The sequence below is a fragment of the Papilio machaon genome, chromosome 10, assembly GCF_912999745.1.
Source record: "Papilio machaon chromosome 10, ilPapMach1.1, whole genome shotgun sequence".
NCBI classification, from domain to species: Eukaryota; Metazoa; Arthropoda; class Insecta; order Lepidoptera; family Papilionidae; genus Papilio; species Papilio machaon.
Genome location: NC_059995.1, coordinates 2,910,325 through 2,926,176, shown reverse-complemented (window position 1 = coordinate 2,926,176; position 15,852 = coordinate 2,910,325). Strand labels below are relative to the sequence as shown.

General features: G+C 34.1%; 1 protein-coding gene across 10 annotated transcripts; it reads left to right on the top strand.

Annotated features, from left to right (window-relative positions):
* Positions 1 to 694: 694 nt before the first annotated feature.
* Positions 695 to 15,432, top strand: LOC106717541 (zinc finger protein 271). Of its 10 annotated transcripts, none has more exons than XM_045679624.1 (23): positions 695 to 1,086; positions 1,159 to 1,389; positions 1,713 to 1,872; positions 2,503 to 2,606; positions 3,192 to 3,272; positions 3,924 to 3,935; positions 4,332 to 4,487; positions 4,921 to 5,127; positions 5,340 to 5,507; positions 5,828 to 5,970; positions 6,213 to 6,310; positions 6,513 to 6,651; positions 7,144 to 7,295; positions 8,410 to 8,577; positions 9,067 to 9,294; positions 9,745 to 9,925; positions 11,286 to 11,453; positions 12,120 to 12,287; positions 12,848 to 13,015; positions 13,109 to 13,266; positions 13,667 to 13,793; positions 13,966 to 14,050; positions 14,179 to 15,432. In XM_045679624.1, the coding sequence occupies exons 1-23, from the start codon at positions 1,027 to 1,029 to the stop codon at positions 14,287 to 14,289; spliced, it is 3,273 nt and encodes a 1,090-aa protein (XP_045535580.1). In that variant the 5' UTR covers positions 695 to 1,026; the 3' UTR covers positions 14,290 to 15,432. The 10 variants fall into 10 exon arrangements, with proteins under 10 accessions (XP_045535580.1, XP_045535578.1, XP_045535576.1 ...); XM_045679622.1 differs by having other exon boundaries at positions 2,503 to 2,654; positions 5,843 to 5,970; XM_045679620.1 differs by having other exon boundaries at positions 2,503 to 2,654.
* The last annotated feature ends 420 nt before the right edge of the window (positions 15,433 to 15,852 follow it).

The following is a 15,852-nucleotide window of genomic DNA, read 5'->3' as shown; positions in this document are numbered from 1 at the left end:
TAACTTTCTGACGATTCAGGCTCATATTAAAAGATACAGAAGAAGAATCTATACTCTATAGGAAAAGAAATATAAGGGCGGCAATGTTTGACTAAACTAGAAAAATAAAGTAGACCAAAGGTAAAATGAGTAGCAACTTATAGAAAGCATTGTTAGAAATATATAAACTTAACGTCGGTCTATCATTGCACTCATTAATATATGCAAGAAAATTTTTCATTTAAACAACAAAGTTGCTACGGTTTAAAGAGTTGTTTTATTTTCCAATTGAAATTATTGTGTTATACCAGTTTGTAAAATTAGCTAAAAGAATAAATATTTTTATGTGTATATTTCATGACTTCGATTATTCCTAAATTACTAAAATTGAGTAAAAATTGTTTTATATTTGATCTATGATTCAATTCTATTGCAAGCAAGAAGCAGGATCATAACGCAATTTAGTTTTATTAAGTTGTTGCCACTGAAATACCTTGAACATTTTCGTCCAATTAATAAAATTAAACTTTTATCAATTATAAATACAAAGTTTTTCAAATTCAACAAACATAATTTCAAAAAATAATAAGGAGGTAACGATTTAATTTAATTTTTTTGTAAAACTCTTGTAAATAATTATTGAAAGTTGTTTCATTGATTCCGAAACCCTTATGTTGGTATCACTGTAATCGTGACAAAACTTTCGTTCGCTTCGTCCATGGTGAATAAGTGTTTATGATATTGTACAAAACTTGGAAATTATTATGTATAAATTGTTAAATTGTGAATTTTAGTGTTTTTCCTTAGATTACTTTAAGAATTGCGTACTTTTTGCATTCTTATTTTAAGAAATAAAGTGCTAAATGATTAGATGAAAAAATGTTATTGTGTGCTAAGTTTTATAATGGCGGCCCGTCGCGTCCCCCGCGCCTCCATTTCGTTGACAGTCAGATATGACAATGCCGAGACGTAGAAATGTTAAAGTTGTTATGTTTTTGTAAATAACCTAAAGTTGGCCAGATATATTAAAACAGTATAGCCCTAAATATGAATACAGAACATCACAGTATCAATACGGGTGGTGGCCAACCTCCTGGTAACTCGGAGGTACATAGAATTTTTTAGTTATTTTTTTATTATTCCTTGCGCAAAAAGTATTAAAACGTTAAATATTTGCAGTCTCAAAATCAAAGAGTATCATCTTCCCAGCAACAACAACAATCAAGTAATAATCTGCCTCCCACTACTTCTGCTACCGACCTACGAGTTAATTCGGCAGCTGTTAACGTTGCTTTGTCCAGTGTCGCTAAGTATTGGGTGTTTACAAATCTTTTTCCCGGGCCAATACCTCAGGTTTCCGTGTATGGCCTGCCACCTAATGCTAGGCTTGAAAATGGAAAACCTGTGCAGGTAATTATAGATATTATTCATTATCCATGTAAATAAGTTACAAAAGGTCAAAATTTGAATAAGCATTTTTTAATGTGTTTTGTTATGAGATATTTATGGGAATATAAAAACAGTGGATTTTACCTCATAGTACTTGATGTGTTTCCTCAATTGTTCAAACTAGCCAAACATTTTCAATGAAATTCATTATATTGTAATACTGTATAAATTGTAAAAATGAACTAATATTTTAGTTGCAATAATTCTATTTTATTTGTTTTGTTGTTATTTGCATGAGTTGTTCTTTGACATTAACCCTAGTATTTTTATGTTCACTGTTATAGGAACTAAGCCAAGCTCACGCAGGACTGCTGAATGGTGACCCTAACCTTATTCTCGGTCAGCACAGTGGGCAACCGCAGCTATCCGTATCAGGACCAAGTGGCCAACAAATACCTGTCACTCAAATCATTGCAACACAATTGCAATCTGGACAGCCACATGGTAATTTTATGAAATATTTTAATTTTGCTGAGCATATTTCTGTGATAAACCATTCAGTCAGACTATCAGACAATGGTCAAACACATAAATCTACTTATTCAAAAAATTATTATTGCATCTTGGTGCACTAATCTTTTAGTGTTAAATTACTAAATTCACTTTTTAATATCATGATTTTCAATTAATTGTTTACACTTTAACATTCATTTTATTATTACAACATTACAAGCAGCATAAATCTGTTTTTTATTATAAGATGATAATTGAACAAGTTACAAATAGCAAAGCAACCTGCCCATAGACATCTTTTGGAGATGCATTTCCTACTTCAAATCAATGGATGCACAGAAAGTTAATATTTCCCATTATGCATTCCCTCTTCTATCAAATCTACTTCCCCTTCCTAAGAGAGACTAAAATGAAACAGCTGGCATGCAAACTTATTGGACAAAATGTGGTAATACTTTCGTTATATGCCTGTCTTCCGTATGGTTCTGATATTCCAACGGTAAAGCAGGTCCATTCATGCTTCAGTTGTTGCTGTCATCTACCACTATTAAACTTGTATTTTAACTTGGATTTTATAATGACAAAAAAAAACAGTGCATGAAATGTGATTTCTATTTCTAGAATCATTGGGGGCGCACAGTCAACAGCAAGATCACAATACTCAGCAGAACGCTGGAAATACAAGCCAAGGCTCGGTTAGCACGAGCCAGCCCTCTCACCAGCAGGTACCCAATAATCGGGTCGACTTTATACAACACCATAACACTGATATGGTAAATCATGTGGTAACCCATACACTTTACTACAGAAATGTTAATATGTCGCTGTGTAGACAATAGTAATAAAAATTAATACAAGAAGTGCATGTTTATGAATGTAAGAGTAAAAATGTTATAAATAAAAAATAAAGTAATTCTATGCATGAAACTCTAAACATTCTCTCCATAATCAGTATCTTAATAAAATTATGTTCAAATTTTTTTTATATTGATTTTTTTTTTCATTTCCATTGTTAAAGTTGTGGAAATTATCTTTATATCTAGAAGACTTGAATTAACATGTAGTTTAATTAGACAGAGTTCATAAAACTATGAATTATAACTTTTATGTGTTAATTTTTTTTTTATTTTAAATATTTATTTTCTTTTGTTTAAAAAAATAAATTAAGCTTTGCATGTTACAATAAAATTACTTTTACTTCTTTGTAAATGTACTTATTTAATTAATATGCTTATAAATAAATATGTATTCTTAGGAACAGTATAACAAACTTTTATAGGTTATTTTTCAATAAGTACTTTATTGTTCAGGGTCATCATTCCCAACAACAACATACAATGCAACAACAACAACAGCTCATGGCAACCAATCGTGACCATGCAAATCAACAGGTAAGATACATTTTTATATACTAGCTTTTACCCGCGACTCCGTCCGCGCGGAATAAAAAAAAATAGAAAACGGGGTAAAAATTATCCTATGTCCATTTCATGGTTCTAAGCTACCTGCCCACCAATTTTCAGCTAAATCAGTTCGACCGATCTTGAGTTATAAATAGTGTAACTAACACAACTTTCTTTTATATATATAGATTACATGTGGGAGATTTAAAAATAATTATTATATACTGCAGATGCAAATATAGTTTCAATACAATCTTGTACATTTATGTCAATCATTATAAAGGTTTATTCCCCATCTTTATTTATATTATGCATTAAATCCATATGCATCTCAAAAATATTAACACAGTTCCGATATTATATTTATCTTGCCTATTTCTTTAAGTCTGGGTATCCACTGCTGAAGCGCCAGTACATAAAATATAGTTACATTGAATCATAAATTCGTGATATATAACTTTTCGGATTATTACTATATGTATACTATCTTCTTAATAATCTAGATAAGATCTATATACTAACTTCTTGAATTAAAGAAGCTAATCTTTATTCTTATAGATCATTATATGTAATAACAAATACTTGATGTTTGAAATAATACTTTTATTCATTTTATGCTGCTTGTATTATGATAATTAGCCAGTTAGTGAGGTGAGTTTGCTTAGGAATAATTATATAGATATACTTACTGTGCAGGGATTTTAACTTAAGGGATTAAAACTTGGGTTAACTATTTTCCTTTTGTCAAATTCTTGGAAAAAAGAAATCTTCAATACAGTACAAAAACAGTTGTTTTTTTTTTCTTTTTTTTTTAAAGATCAATGTTTTGTTATTGTATAACAAATAGTTGAAACAGTCATTTCTTGTAGAAATTAATTTCGTCAATGAATTACTCCTTTTATGATCTACTTAGGTGAATAAATAGCATTTAAAGATGTTGTTTTTTTGTATTTTTCACAATCTCTTTAGCTTATACACATCCTCATAAAGAGGCTACAAATTAAGGTAGGTATTACACAAAATGTAAATTTATGACAATTTTAACAGATACAGCTAACAGTTAGCGAAGATGGCATTGTCACTGTGGTGGAGCCAGGCGGAGGAAAAGTTGTGGACAAAGAGGAGATGCATGACTCGATCAAAATGCCCACAGACCACACGCTGACCGTTCATCAGCTGCAGCAGATTGTCGGACATCATCAGGTATAGTTTATATTTTAATGTTAAATACATAAGTCTGCATTTAAGATGGAACTTAGCTACACCTGAATAGACAGACAATTAGCACATTAAGAAGCTTTCTCATATAAGAACTATCTATAAATCAAAGAGTTTATATTTGTGTGAGGCCTAAATCGGAATGGCAACAAACTTTTACTGACGGAGAAGAAAATTTATCTTATCTGTTTTAAAATAAATGTAGGTAAATAATCTGCAACTCATTTTAATTTGATAAAGATGCTCATTTGCCTCCTTCAAAAAAAAACTTCAAATATACTATAATTATTACATCTTTTGTTATATACTTTGATAGTTTACAAGGTCAGAGTATATTAATTAAGCAAATTTTATATATTCATGAATATTAAAGAGGTAACAAGAATATTCAATTAACTCCTGGCATATTTTATACCAGGTGATAGACAGCGTTGTTCGTATAGAACAAGCGACAGGTGAACCCGCTAATATACTTGTGACCCAAAACCCTGATGGGACCACATCTATAGAGACCAGCGCATCTGAACAGCTTATAGTGAAAGACGAGAAAAACGTTGCAAAAATTGAATCCACACAATTTGCAATACCCGCCGATATTAAGGACATCAAGGGACTTGACTTAAAGGTAAACATACATTCAATCTGATGATCAGGACCAGAACCATAGGACTAAAAATTATTTTCTTATTTTAGTACACCCATTAAAATTCCAAAATTATTTAGTAAATGTTGTACAAAGTTTGGTCTTCACTAATTTATAGTACAACTTATATGTTGTCTTCAAAAATCCAATCTCTTAAAATGATTAATTTTGATGAGAAAACAATCGTATTTCAGAGTGTGGGATCAATGGGTATGGAGGGAGCGGTTGTGAAAATATCAGCGGGCGCCTCAGAACACGACTTGCATGCAATGTATAAAGTTAATGTTGAGGACCTCTCACATCTGTTGGCTTACCATGAAGTTTTTGGTAAACTCAATCCCGAGGGCCAACCTCAACCTAAGGTAAAGATATATTTAGAAAAAAATCTTATTTAGGCAAGAAGGAGACAAATGAGCATACAGGGTAATGTTAAATGACCTCTAATCATAAATAACATGTATGAGAATTGTTAAAAATGTATTGATAGCCTTTATTTTAAGGTTATGCTTATGAAGATTCAAACTACTAAATTTGTCAATTTGGTAGTCTTAAATGGCGAACTGTTGCGTAAATTGGATATAATTTTGTACTCCAATTATTAAATTATATATCTTTATAGCTTACAACAGAATAATTGTAAATATACTACATCAAAAATAAGATGTATTGTTTGTAATTGTAGTCATCAACGTTACAGCCTATAAACGAAGTGGACGAAGCGGGAACTAGCGCTGCCATAGCTGAATCTGATACATCCCCTGGACACCATTCCTGTGACATTTGTGGCAAGATATTCCAGTTCCGATACCAACTTATTGTCCACAGGTATGCCAATATTAGTGAAGTAGCCTAAATACATATGTATTTCATATTTTTGTAAGCACTCAAGGTCAGTTCCAAATAAATACCTAAACCTTGTCAGCGAATAAAAGTTGTGTGGCGGAAGTTATTACACTGTATTACAATTTTATTAAAGATTAAATTTATTTAGAAGTGTAATATGTAGCTAATGTAAGAATGGAATTCATTCTTCAAACAGGTTTACTTAAAAATGTTTTGTTGTACAGACGTTATCACGGCGAGAGCAAACCTTATACATGTCAAGTTTGCGGCACCGCATTTGCTAATGCCATGGAACTTTCTAGACACGGAAAATGTCATCTTGGTAATTATTTTTGATTTTTCTTTATTTGTCTAATTATCAGCACACCAGGGCTTTCTGTGTTTATATGTCTTTATATCTATTCAGTCTCGTAATGCCCACTGCTGGGCATAGGCCTCTCCCAAAGATCGCCACGACGATCGGTCCTGTTCAACCCGCTAAAAAAAAGATTAAAAAATTACCGTGTACTTCTGTGATGTAACAGCTGGGGATCCCGCAGAGAGACAAACCAAACGGCTGACTCAAGACAAGCCATACGCCTGCACAACTTGCCACAAAGCGTTCTCACGTAAGGAGCACTTGGACAACCATGTACGAAGCCACACTGGAGAAACACCTTACAGGTACTAAATGATATTTCATTAGTTGGTTGGTTATAGTAAAATTCGAAACATCTTTTGAAAACCATAACTATTTTTTTTTTAATTTAACATTCGGACAACTTATAATAAAATTTTCATATTAATATAAATTTAAGGCTTATTAAAAGTTGTCACAGATATGAGTAAATGCAGGTAATTAAATTCACTTTTTTTAAGTGAATCCACAAAGTCCCTTGTACTCTCGGTCATGCACTGAAGAAACGGTCATTAAGAAATTGTTTGATTTTAAATGCTGACATGTTAAATATATGATATGATCAGAAATTGCAATATTACATCTATATATATATATATTCTTAACTTGCGGTGTATATAATATGTTGTGATCGCACGAACGAAGCCCACATTTTCCAACAAGTTATTCTATTTTAATTAGTCACAGGTCGTAAAGCTATATTAGTCAATTAGCAACAGAAAAAAATTGCAGCGGATTTGAATTATCTTTGTCATTAGATGTCAGTTTTGTGCGAAGACATTCACTCGCAAGGAACACATGGTGAATCACGTGCGCAAGCACACGGGAGAGACGCCGCACCGCTGTGACATCTGCAAGAAGAGCTTCACTCGCAAGGAACACTTCATGAACCACGTCATGTGGCACACAGGTGACCCACTGACATCTTATCTTGTCTTACTATATACAGAAAGGACACACATATATATACATACATAGAACAGGACCTAATAGTATACATGTCCCATTGGGCCAAATGATCGGTAGGCTGATGGACTCAATAGGAGACTACTCCATACATACACTAGAATAAATTTCAGCTACATTTTTGATAATATTAACATAAAACACATTTTAGTGAGCCCTGCACTACGTGTTTAAAGGGCGCTGTTTTCTGGGTCCCATAAATCTAGAGGGTATTTCCCTGTACGCCCATTTTCCAGCAAATATATTTCCCATTCATTTCTTATAAGAAAATTGTGGAAAGATAGGAGGACTAAAATTGTCCTGCGGCCATAAATGCTGGCCCCATGCGCCAGATTCTTAGAAACACCCAGGTTGGGTGTTCCTGCTGTCATAAGAAGAATGATGGCAGCTTTAAAAAAAATTTTTGTGTATTTGCTTAAATTAAAACTTAGTAGTATAATATAAAATTTCGAACTGAACTATAATGAAGAAAAAAAAAACCAGTTTACAGTGTAATATTTTGTAGCTGTCAGGGCTCATATAAAACATAGGATTAAGTAAATTTTGTATCAAACGTTTTTGGTCCTTTATTTTTAAATTAATTACTCGGTTTTTTAAATGCTTTCCTAAATTTAAATAATGCAGCACTACAGAAATGCCCAACAGATTTGATCACAAAAAGAGAAGACTTCATCTGAACTAACCTATCACTAGAATTAATTTGTTGAGTAAATATTTAAATAATCAATTTTACTTTTTATTTTCCATAATTTTTTTTGTTTCCATTTTTTTTATTTTAAGTTATCACTAATTACTGAAGTAATTATCCATTTAGTTAGCCTTTTACGGCTTCATGCATAAAATACGGTATATCCAAGCCTGCACCTTAGTTATGGTCAAAGTGGTGCAGAAAGTAGAATTGAATGATTCAACTATTTACCCAACAATTAAATATAGTAGATATATGCTAGTTATCGACTTATATTAACATAAAAAAATACTTAATTGTTATAAAGAGTCAAAGTAATATAGTTGCATCATTGAATTTTAACAATTTATTTTCTGCCCCACCCACATAGGTGAAACGCCGCATCATTGTCACATATGTTTGAAGAAGTATACTAGGAAGGAGCATTTAGTGAATCATATGCGATCTCACACGAATGATACACCGTTCCGATGTGAACTATGTGGCAAGTCCTTCACCAGAAAGGAACATTACACCAATCACATTCTGTGGCATACTGGTTAGTATCGCTTTATATTGTACACTCACTTGATTAAGTCTTACAATTGCCAGAAACAGACAGATAAATCGATTACATTTGGCTCGAAGACAAAACTAAACTTAAATGTTGCATGTTTTGAAATGTATTTTTTTAATGTGTTATTAATATTTTTAAATACATATTTTTCGCTGTATACAACTTTGGTGTCAAGCTTGGTTATCCGCATTAAGCTTATCTTAATTTATTTTATTTGAATTTAATTTCAACATAATGTTCACATAAGAATCTTTTATATGAGACTATTACTGAATGCATGTCGGTCATCTAAGTGTAAAAAAAAATCATGAATGAATTATTTAACAGTCAATTCAGACAACATGGAAAAATAATGAAAAAATAAACCAAAATAGCAAACAATTCAAGAGATTATGTGAACATATAAGGTGTCCAATATATATGGAAAAAAGCTTAGAAATTGTTTTTTTTAACATTGGTATCATATTACAGGCGAGACACCGCATCGTTGTGACTTCTGTTCAAAAACGTTCACCCGCAAGGAGCACTTATTGAACCACGTGCGGCAACACACGGGCGAGTCACCGCATCGCTGCAGCTTCTGCGCCAAGTCCTTCACGCGCCGCGAACACCTCGTCAACCATGTGCGCCAGCACACTGGAGAGACGCCTTTTCAGTGCGGCTACTGTCCCAAGGCATTCACCAGGAAAGATCACTTAGGTAAACATACATTGATATACAAGAAGATTCAAATATTGAACTTGAAACATTTTATATAAGACGTAGTTTTCATTTTGCGTAAACGACAGTAGCAAATACCATTTTACATGCAAATGTGTCAAACTAGAATTCTTATTGTAAATGTTTATAATTAAAGTCGTTAAAGTGGTTCGCGCATAACCTATTTGTACAATTTTGATGAATTTCAAGAAATTCAATCTCATTGATTTTTTTTATTTTTCATAGTTTATTTCTATGTTCATTTTGAATACTTAACTTATTGGAATGTGAAAAATGGGATATAAGGATGCGTCTCTATGGATTCGAATGGTTAAATTAGAAAAAAATCTCATTTGACCGATTGATTGGTAGACTGATCGATCCAACAGCAAACATAACAACACATATACACACCTAAGAAATAAATTCACAGTTTGGTATTATTTCCAGTGAACCACGTCCGTCAGCACACCGGAGAGTCTCCTCACAAATGTTCTTACTGCACGAAGACGTTCACCCGCAAGGAGCACCTCACGAACCACGTGCGACAGCACACGGGCGAGTCGCCTCACCGCTGTACTTACTGCGCCAAGTCCTTCACCAGGAAGGAGCACCTCGCCAACCACACCAGGTAACAACACGTCGCACGACTCCTGTATCCATGTCATAATTGACAGTCTTAAGTCAGCATAGTTTGTTTACTTTAATATTTGCCAACTTTTAGATTTTTTACTTTTATACTTTTTTTTAAACTTATTTTATTCATTTTTCTTACGGTTGTTTTTAATCCATTCATACAACATTGCATTAATGAGTGGGTTTGTAGTTAATATATATAGTTATAATTCACTTGGCTCTGTCATGTAATCCTGTTTGAATTTCCTGTCTTGTAAAATTTATGGCGATTATGACATTGATGCATCGAATGTGTGATATCCTCTATGTTTGTATTGTATAATATACAGTTTTGTAATTCAAAAGTTTAATACAACTTGTAAACTTTAGTTTAATTCTGTACATTTAATTCTAATTTTTCAAATAGATTGAATGAATGCTAACTTTTTTCTATAATAAAATATGTTATTAATTTTATGTTACAATTTTGTTGACACTAAAAAAACTTAACGGTTGAAATCAATCAGTTTTTTTATTTGTTGTTTACAAGTTGTATTAAAACTTATTAATATGTTTATTTAATATGTTTATTTGCTAGAATGTTCATGTTATTAATGTATATGCGTTATCATGTGTAGCCATCATATTATGTATTGCATTAAATCTTACAACTCAACAATGCTGTGCTACACGCTCATAGGTTAAATGGACATACTCTCCCTATTATCTCTACTTACTGGGCATGTTTCCATAGTAGTTTGCATGTATTTTGCATGACTTATGGTTAATACATAGAATATCCCCGTTCCTGTCGATGAAGGTCATATAATCAAAAAGTCGTGAGTCATTAACTTTATGTAAGTCTTGAACGGCATTGTGTGAAGTTTCCCCTGAATGCATCTGCGGTAGCACAGCATTGTGCATTCCGATTTGACCTCCAATGCGGAGTGACACCTTGCCGACCCATCCTGTCGCTTACAGCAGATTAATATGCTAATAGATGAGCTTGCCAAATAAATTATCATCGATAAGACATCGGAAAATCCGAAGATGGTGTTTGAATGATTAATAAGCGAGAGAAATGAGTAAGCGATGACGATGATTGACAAAAAATAATACAGTATGAAATAATAAATAAATAACAAAAAAAAAATTATAATTCTTCTTTTTCTGATGTATCTGATCTACACAATTCTACTTCAGTGACTTCAAATTGCTGCACTCCATTTTACTGATATAAATTTAAGATAACGTCATAGTAGTCACCATGAAACCCAGAACAACTTTTCGAAAGTAATTTATAGAGAAGTTAAAATTAAAATCATATAAAAATAGTAAGCAAATAAAATCAAATCGGAATGTACTCTGTTGCGCAGACAGCATACGGGCGAAACTCCTCACAAGTGCACGTACTGCACGCGGTCGTTCGCGCGCAAGGAGCACCTCACGAACCACGTGCGCCAGCACACGGGCGACATGCCGCATCCCTGCTCCTACTGCAACAAGCGGTTCACGCGCAAGGAGCACCTCGTCAACCACGTGCGGTGCGTATACACATTACCTCCCCCCAACACCCCCCCAACCCTACACACGGACACAGACACTGATTTACACAAGAAGCCCGCGGCAGTCCTCATTCTTACAGTACGTTACAAGTTCCTTCACACAGACACAGGGAGCACGTCCCGTGCTAAAGCACAACTTAGTCACATGCTGTGGGTTACTTAACCTTTCACACATACACATAAGCCCGCTCCGTCAACTTTATGCGATGCGTTACATATCGGTATATGTTATCCCTCCACACAAACATTCACATATAGGAGCAGGTGATCCAAGCCATTGCTTGGATCACTTGATGGACCATTGTCCATTCTAAAGGACAACCTTGTCTTCTACGTGTAGTGCGTTACAAATCCCTCCACACAAATACCTACAGAAACAAGAAGCATTTGCCGCACCAAGTCAACTAAATTCGGTGCGTATACATGTCCATACATACGAACATGTACACTCAATTTCCTATATTTTTATATGAGTCCGCATAGCATCAAGCATTTGGGGTTCAATCGGCAATAACTAAAGCAACTAGATCGAGGTAAATTTTCTTATTCCCCATCAAACATTACATTCCGATTGAGTCCCATTTGCTGAGACGTTATTTATTACTAAAGAACTAAAGGCACTTAATCGGAATGTATTGACCGCAGATTGCATACGGGCGAGACTCCGTTCAAGTGCACGTATTGTACGAAGGAGTTCTCCCGCAAGGAGCACCTGACCAACCACGTGCACCAGCACACCGGGGAGACGCCTCACAAGTGCCCTTTCTGCACCAAGACATACTCCCGCAAGGAGCATTTGACCAACCACGTCAGGTGACTTGCCTTACATACTATACTACTTTATATAATAGACATGTAAATCCGACCTATGCGGAGATACAAGTTCATTTCTTGAGATTTCATGTAACTCTTTTCATCGCATAAGTCTATATCTGTCGTAGTTATAGAAATACATTTTACAGTCTAGTTGGCTTTTTTCTTGTTCTCTTTCCTGGATATAAATTGTGCTATTTTTCATTCTGTGCATGCGAAATTTTATGATTTCAGTTTACTAGTAAAAGGCGTGAAACATTAAATAGTCATAGTTATGAAAGCATATGCAATGCCATACTATAATATCTAGTGCTCTCATAAAAATAAGTAAACTGTGACTGAACTGTTCAATAACTTGATGGATCAAACTTACATTAAATTTATATACTTCGTATATACTCCTGAATGTAAAATCCTCGTAACCATTTTTAAATTGTTTTAGATAACTATGTACATTATATAAACAAAACAACGCAAGATACGCTTCCGACAAAGCTATAAAAAAGAAAAAAAATTATTAGTATGTATCAGAAAACTAAAGTAACCCGTGTTTGTGTCAGAATCCACACCGGGGAGTCGCCGCACCGGTGCGAGTACTGCGACAAGACGTTCACGCGCAAGGAGCACCTCATCAACCATCTGAAGCAGCACACGGGCGACACGCCGCACGCCTGCAAGGTCTGCTCCAAGCCATTCACCAGGAAGGAGCATCTTATGACCCATATGAGGTATAAATTACACTGAACGTAGAAAATAACGCACTAATATGATAACCAAGAATCATAGTGAAATAATATACTGTTTTTTTTTTTTTGTCACAGAGCACACAACTGCGGCGAGAGACCGTACTCGTGTGGTGAGTGCGGCAAGTCCTTCCCCTTGAAAGGCAACCTGCTGTTCCACGAGCGGTCGCATCAAAAGGGCGGCGGTAACAGACCCTTCAGATGCGATGTTTGCTCCAAGGACTTTATTTGCAAAGGTAAACAAACAACTTAGTATCTATAACACACATAAAAAAAATTCAGTCGAATTGATAACCTTCTTCTTTTTGAAGTCGGCTAAAAATAATATCCTAAACCATTCACGTCGTCGTCTTAGGAAACAAAATATCGTCAAACACATGAAATAGTCCTACTAGACGTGCCCGTCTAAGTATTAAATACTAGCTGTCGCCCGCGACTTCGTCCCCGCGGAATTTTAAAACAAATAACCTATGTGTTTTACCAGACTATGTTCTACATCTATGCCAAATTTCATCAAGATCCGTAGAGCCGGTCCGGAGATATCTTCAAAAAAACATCCATCTATCCACCCACCATCCATCCATCTAAACATTCGCATTTATATTACAATATTAAGTAAGATATTGTGTGGCGCAGGTCACTTAGTGTCACACCAGCGCACGCACCAGGCTGCGGGCGAGGCGGCGGCCGGAGAGCAGCCCGCCGCGCCTGAACCCTGCGACAAGGACACGGCGGACCGCACGGAGCGCAAACACGACATCAGGTACATGCGCACACGCAACAAATAATGTCATTTCAAAACTAAAAGCACTCTTCAATTTAATTGTAAGAAAACCAACTCGTGGTTGCAATTTGCATTTTAATTAAGTTGTAAAGAAAAACATAATATTTTTTTTAAATATTTATTAATTAATATGTTTTATTACCATTTTTAGAGCAACAACTAACGAAAGCAGACCGACCGAAGAAGAGGTCGCCCAAAGTCAGCAAAATAATGCTGTTATGCAAATTACTAGCCAGGTTAGTATTGATATTTTACAGACTATAATAGTTAAAAAATATCATTTTTTCGGGCGATTATTTGAAAAAGAAGCAATTTTATTATGTTGATTGCAATTGTTTACATTGATAAGCTAAATAATTGTCAGGTTCGCGGCGGGACCAGTAGTGCGAGCGGTGTGTCGACGTTCCCGCACACCTCTAGCGCGCAGCACCACACCGGCGGCGTCGCGCACCATCCCGTTACTGTCAACTACTAGCGATTGGACACGTACTCGCACAGCTCATGTGCGCCTAGTACCTACCACATGCTGACGTAGCACACGTGTAACTGAGTTGTACTACGTACTAGTACTAAGCTCATGTGTGCCTGGTACTTGTACTTGTCAATGTGGGATAGAACAATATGTGAAAAAATAACTCGTTTGGATCTAGTTCACGCATATCTCGTGCTAAACGTCATCGTACGTAGTGATCTGTTGTGTTTGTTTATCTCTTGTAAACTTATGCACTTCTAGTACCTGCTGCCGTGCGACACAAATTTACAAATTCTGGATTAAGAAATCAATCAAAAAATATCAGATTATACCGAGCAAAACAAGTTTACTAGAGAACCTTAACGGAAACCCTGAAACAATAATCTTCTTCCTTGCAGAGTTTCACTGGTATGGATTATCTTAAGACTAAGATTTCATACAAACAACATTAACTTTCAAGTTTTTTTTTGTGGTAAATTTTGTAATATCTTGAAAGTTTGACCAAACTTTTCTTCTGCTTCGACTTAATAATATATTGAATTGAGGATATACAGCTAAGTTAAAAATGTCAGTTTTACTTTTAATAATGATTTTCTAAAATATGTAACAATGTAAAGTTCTCAATGAAATGTAAACAACATATGATTAGAAGAAGAATGAAGCAATTTTACAAATTGTTACAATGGTTAAGGTGATGAAAATGTACAAAAGTACTAATGTGGAAGTAGGATTTGTTGTATGAATAGTTGTGATTTTGTAGTCAGAGTTTCTTGACGCATACATCAATCGTGTAATATCTGTTTTGAATGTAAAACGAATGTAATTTATTGTAAAAAGTTCTATTAGTTTTGCTTTTTATTATGTAATTGTAGAAAGTGTAAAGAATGGAGTATTTTTGTGATTTTTTTTTATTATACTTGAGAAATCATGTAAAATTTAGATGTGTTTGAACAAATTGGGGGTAGATATATATAACAAATTCATTTTTTGGTACAAAAAGACTGTACAACTTGCGAACTTTGTATTTAGGTACTTGTCAGAACTGTCCATCCCCCTTTTGTATGGTTGAGATATTAAATCTACGTCATCTTTCACAAAGAAAATTACATTCCTGCTGGCAAATATTTTTTCGTATTTTTAATATGGATTTCAATTCGACATTGTTGATAGTAATTTGACAAATCGTTTAAATAAAGTATTTTTATTATTTTATAACTAATTAAAAAAAATATTTTAATTTATTTTAGCAAATGCATTTGAAATAAACCTAGTAACTAACAAGTCTTAAACTAGGCTTACTAATAATGTTTGTTAGTAGAATTGTTAATATAACAACTGTGATGAAGTTAAATAAAAAACCAATAAATTTGGTTTTTACGAAAGATTTAATTAAAACATTAAGCCGACTTCACTACTGGTTAAGGAATCCTTTGTTAATAATAATATTTTTTTATATAAATCATATCAAAATTTAATTTTTTTTTTAAGCATTCAATCACAATCGTAACATTTCTTAATGCAGGCAATCACAGAGCCTTTGTTTACTTTTGTATGTCTCATTAATAT

Excerpts from the sequence above, each read along its gene's own strand:
- LOC106717541 (XM_045679620.1), top strand. The coding sequence starts at position 1,027 with ATGAATACAGAACATCACAGTATCAATACGGGTGGTGGCCAACCTCCT. Across the intron at positions 5,128-5,339 it reads TCAAGGGACTTGACTTAAAG|AGTGTGGGATCAATGGGTAT; the intron begins GTAAACATACAT and ends ATCGTATTTCAG. Across the intron at positions 9,295-9,744 it reads CACCAGGAAAGATCACTTAG|TGAACCACGTCCGTCAGCAC; the intron begins GTAAACATACAT and ends TATTATTTCCAG.